General features: G+C 45.4%; 1 protein-coding gene across 1 annotated transcript; it reads left to right on the forward strand.

Moving 5' to 3' along the window:
- Positions 1–2,858: 2,858 nt before the first annotated feature.
- Positions 2,859–4,332, forward strand: lg01h15orf61 (linkage group 01 C15orf61 homolog). Its single transcript, XM_046296744.1, has 2 exons — positions 2,859–3,636; positions 3,931–4,332. Exons 1-2 carry the CDS (start codon positions 3,279–3,281, stop codon positions 4,053–4,055), a joined length of 483 nt encoding a protein of 160 aa, XP_046152700.1. The 5' UTR covers positions 2,859–3,278; the 3' UTR covers positions 4,056–4,332.
- The last annotated feature ends 846 nt before the right edge of the window (positions 4,333–5,178 follow it).

Below are 5,178 nucleotides of genomic sequence, written 5' to 3' on the forward strand. Positions count from 1 at the left end.
GTCCCTCTCTTGGCAGGTTTTTTTTGTGATTTAAAAAGATATATATATATGTTTATTATTTTACAATAAGAAATCAAATAATACTAATCAAGCAATACTAACAATAATACAATGTATGTAAGCAGGGGGGTGTTTCAGGTGCCCTAAAGGGACAAACTAGAATATCAATACACAACACACACAGTCCCTAAACACCATTATTACAATCCCACATAGTCCCCAAACACCGTTACTTGTCACGCGGAGCGGAACAGGTGAACACGAGCAGACTGGGATGAGGTAACCAAGATATTTTTTTTAAACACAGGGGTATGATGGGGTGCAGGCCAGGGGAAGCTTGGGCGGGTTGCAGGAAGCCCAGTGCAGAGGCTGAGGCTGGAGCGAGGGGAGTTGGGACTGGGCTAGCAGGTCCAGATGCTGAGGCTGGAGCGAGGGGAGTTGGGACTGGGCAAGCAGGTGCTGAGGCTGGAGCGAGGGGAGTTGGGACTGGGCAAGCAGGTCCGGATAGGACTCCAAGGACGCAGTGGAGTTGGGGGGGGGGGGGGGGGGGTTCAGGACGGAGTAGCAGGACTGACGAGATGTGGGACTGGAGACGGGCCGAAGTCAGAGCGGGCAGCACTGTAGCGGACAGGACAACAAGCGTCAGGCAAGGGAAAACAGGCATAACACAAAAACAAGATCTAAGCAGGAACAAAAGGCAACAACAACAACAACAACAGACTGAATAAAGCCCAGGGAATGACAGTCCAGAAAAAAATCCCAGGGACCAGGGAATGACAGTCCATAATAAAGCCCAGGGACCAGGGAATGACAGTCCATAATAAAGCCCAGGGACCAGGGAATGACAGTCCAGAATAAAGCCCAGGGACCAGGGAATGACAGTCCAGAATAAAGCCCAGGGACCAGGGAATGACAGTCCAGAATAAAGCCCAGGGACCAGGTAATGACAGTCCAGAATAAAGCCCAGGGACCAGGGAATGACAGTCCATAATAAAGCCCAGGGAAAGACAGTCCATAACAAAGCCCAGGGAATGACATTCCAGAATAGAGCCCAGGGAATGAGAGTCCAGAATAAAGCCCAGGGAATGAGAGTCCAGAATAAAGCCCAGGGAATGACAGTCCATAATAAAGCCCAGAGAATGACAGTCCAGAATAAAGCCCAGGGACCAGAGAATGACAGTCCATAATAAAGCCCAGGGACCAGGGAATGACAGTCAAGAATAAAGCCCAGAGACCAGGGAATGACAGTCCAGAATAAAGCCCAGGGAATGACAGTCCAGAATAATGCCCAGGGAATGACAGTCCAGAATAAAGCCCAGGGAATGACAGTCCAGAAAGCCCAGAGACCAGGGAATGACAGTCCATAATAAAGCCCAGGGACCAGGTAATGACAGTCCAGAATAAAGCCCAGGGAATGACAGTCCAGAAAGCCCAGGGACCAGGGAATGACAGTCCATATAAAGCCCAGGGAAAGACAGTCCATAACAAAGCCCAGGGAATGACATTCCAGAAAAGAGCCCAGGGAACGAGAGTCCAGAATAAAGCCCAGGGAATGAGAGTCCATAATAAAGCCCAGGGAATGACAGTCCAGAATAAAGCCCAGGGACCAGAGAATGACAGTCCAGAATAAAGCCCAGGGACCAGGGAATGACAGTCCAGAATAAAGCCCAGGGAATGACAGTCCAGAATAAAGCCCAGGGACCAGAGAATGACAGTCCAGAATAAAACCCAGGGACCAGGGAATGGCAGTCCATAATAAAGCCCAGGGACCAAGGAATGACAGTCCAGAATAAAGACCAGGGAATGACAGTCTATAAGAAAGCCCAGGGACCAGGGAATGACAGTCCAGAATAAAGACCACAGAATGACAGTCTATAAGAAAGCCCAGGGACCAGGGAATGACAGTCCAGAATAAAGACCACGGAATGACAGTCCATAATAAAGCCCAGGGACCTGGGAATGACAGTCCAGAATAAATACCACGGAATGACAGTCCATAATAAAGCCCAGGTACCAGGGAATGACAGTCCATAATAAAGCCCAGGTACCAGGGAATGACAGTCCAGAATAAAGCCCAGAGACCAGGGAATGACAGTCCATAATAAAGCCCAGGGACCAGGGAATGACAGTCCAGAATAAAGACCACGGAATGACAGTCCATAATAAAGCCCAGGGACCAGGGAATGACAGTCCAGAATAAAGCCCAGGGACCAGGGAATGACAGTCCAGAATAAAGACCACAGAATGACAGTCCATAATAAAGCCCAGGGACCAGGGAATGACAGTCCATAATAAAGCCCAGGGACCAGGGAATGACAGTCCAGAATAAAGACCACGGAATGACAGTCCATAATAAAGCCCAGGGACCAGGGAATGACAGTCCAGAATAAAGACCAGAGACCAGGGAATGACAGTCCAGAATAAAGCCCAGGGACCACGGATGGTATACCTTACCTTCCAGAGGTTGTATATATTGTATATATTGTATAGTGTGTTACTGTGTGATTATGTTTAGGATTTTTAAATTGAACCTTTATTTAAATAGGCAAGTCAGTTAGAACAAATTATTACCTACAATGACGGCCTACCGGGGAACAGAGCTGCCTTGTTCAGGGGCAGAATGACAGATTTTTACCATGTCAGCTCAGGATTCGATCCGCAACCTTTTGGTTACTTACCCAACGCTCTAACCACTAGGCTACAGTATGAAAGATCTACCTGTATTTATTTAGAACAACTCAAGTTATTAAGAAGATAAAACGTTATTATAGATTAAAATATACTTTAAATGTAAAGAGCGATCTATTTAGATTACTATGGGGGAAAGCGCAGCCTTTTAGCTAGGAACAACAGTTTGATGTGCTGTGTTGCTAGACGGACGGAACACGTTTCCGGTTTAGTTACGACGGTGAGTTAAAAGTTGATCGATAAAAAGGTTTGAATGAACAACAACGGACTTGAGATGACATTTTATGGAGCATGCTGTCTTGCGCTTAAGAGGAGACTGTTTGCCAAATAATACACAGATCTGTTCGGCTCGTACTCCTGTGTTGAACTCTAACACAGCTAGATAACTAGTTGGCGTGGTGGTCTTTACAGCTAGCTTCATAGCTAGCAAGTGACATTGCTTATAAAACATGACATTAATGAATAAGACACAAATCAGAAGGTATTCGTGCTTTGAACAACGTCCACACTTTATCCCCTCTGCACTAACATAGTACTGGTGTCATAAGCTAGCCATTTTACTGGTAAAACCACCTGTCAATCAATAAGCTATGATCCATAGCATGAAAGAAGTACTCCGGCGGATACACAACATATTCCTCAAAGTCGCTCTGTTTCCGAGCGCACTGCGGAGGAAAGGACGGCCGCGTCCCGCAGCTTCGGAGGTGTTGACATGTCACCTGCTACAGCGGAACCTCCCTCCCTGGACCTCCTTCTGTGTCCGCTACAGCGTCGTCAATAACGACCAGTTCGGGAGGTCCAACTTCAACTGGTCGGTACAGGGAGCCAATTACCAGATACTGAGGACGGGGTGTTTCCCCTTTATCAAGTACCACTGTTCCAAAGCACCAGCACAGAACTTAGACTACGAAGACACGTTTTTCAGCATGTTAAAAGTCATCAATCTAGGTCAGTGGAAAAAAAGCCAAGGGGAGACTAGTATTTAATTGTGTCTCTTGAACCTCAACCTGGCCTTCACATGATTCATATTGATTTAGTAGACAATTAACTAGTCGTTTCCCCTCATTTTGAGAATAACTTCGTATTCTCATCATGTATGTTTTTGTTGTTGTCCCAGAATTGTACATGTCATGAACCGTAAGCATGTCACACTATAGAACCTTAAACTGTACATTCTACTGCAAGCAGAGTGCAACACAAAACCCATTTAATTGTTCCATGTTTTCTTCCCCTGTCTTGCAGGTATCCCGTGTTTCGCCTATGGCATGGGCTGTCTGATGGTAATAACAGCTACAGAGACTGTACAGACTAGTGCTGGACCTGTCACTGTATATTTTGCCTTCAAAGAGAAAGACACACACTATTAAAACAATCTATTTATGTGCTTGGAAGCTAGTTTATTTTCAGTGTTAATATCGTGCACTGAGACATTCTGAACTGTCCTGTTTAGATTGAACTGTGCCTGTGGTGACAACAAGCGAATCCTAATACAACCTGATATTTCAGCACCACAGGGCAGTGGACAGCTGTAAGACGCCAGAAGGGGAATGCTCCCCAAGACTGTTCTGCCATATTGATTTCAATCCCTTAAAATTGTAAATATTAGGGAATAAATCTGCAAATAATTGAAATAGACGTCTCCAGTGATGATTTGTTATACTGCATCAACCCTGCTCCCGATGAACTTGTCTTCTGTAATGTTCATCAGATTCCTTTTTTTGTGGGGGGGGGGGGGTGCTTCAGCTTTAATATTTCATATAGATTGTGGCGTCCATCAATGTCATTGTCGTCTGTAGAATTTCCAATCCCCTATTAAAAAAAGTGTAAATATACAGTACCAGTCAAAAGGGACACCTACGCATTCAAGGGTTTTTCTTTATTTTTACTCCTTTCTACACTGTAGAATAATAGTGAAGACATCAAAACAATGAAATAACATATATGGAATCATGTAGTGACCAAAGAAAGTGTTAAACAAATCAAAATACATTTTATAGCCACCCTTTGCCTTGATGACAGCTTTGCACACGCTTGGCATTCTCAACCAGCTTCACCTGGAATGCTTTTCCAACAGTCTTGAAGTAGTTCCCACATATGCTGAGCACTTGTTGGCTGCTTTTCCTTCACTCTGCGGTCCCACTCATCCCAAACCATCTCAATTGGGTTGAGGTCGGGTGATTGTGGAGGCCAGGTCATCTGACGCAGCACTCCCATCACTCTCCTTCTGGGTCATTGTCCTGTTGAAAAACAAAGAAGTGCAAACCAGATAGGATGGTGTATCGCTGCAGAATGCTGTGTTAGCCATGCTGGTTAAGTGTGCCTTTAATTCTAAAAAAATCACTGTGTCACCAGCAGAGCACCCCCACACCATCACACCTCCTCCATGCTTCACGGTGGGAACCACACATACAGAGATCATCCGTTCACCTGCTCTGCATCTTACAAAGACATTGCGGTTTGAACCAAAAATCTCACATTTGGACTCATCAG

The sequence above is a fragment of the Oncorhynchus gorbuscha genome, linkage group LG01, assembly GCF_021184085.1.
Source record: "Oncorhynchus gorbuscha isolate QuinsamMale2020 ecotype Even-year linkage group LG01, OgorEven_v1.0, whole genome shotgun sequence".
NCBI lineage: Eukaryota > Metazoa > Chordata > Actinopteri > Salmoniformes > Salmonidae > Oncorhynchus > Oncorhynchus gorbuscha.

What these genes read in the sequence shown, in the direction of transcription:
- lg01h15orf61 (XM_046296744.1), top strand. Translation starts at nt 3,279, where the DNA reads ATGATCCATAGCATGAAAGAAGTACTCCGGCGGATACACAACATATTC. An exon ending in GTTAAAAGTCATCAATCTAG is followed by an intron (nt 3,637 to 3,930) that starts GTCAGTGGAAAA and finishes CCTGTCTTGCAG; the next exon opens with GTATCCCGTGTTTCGCCTAT.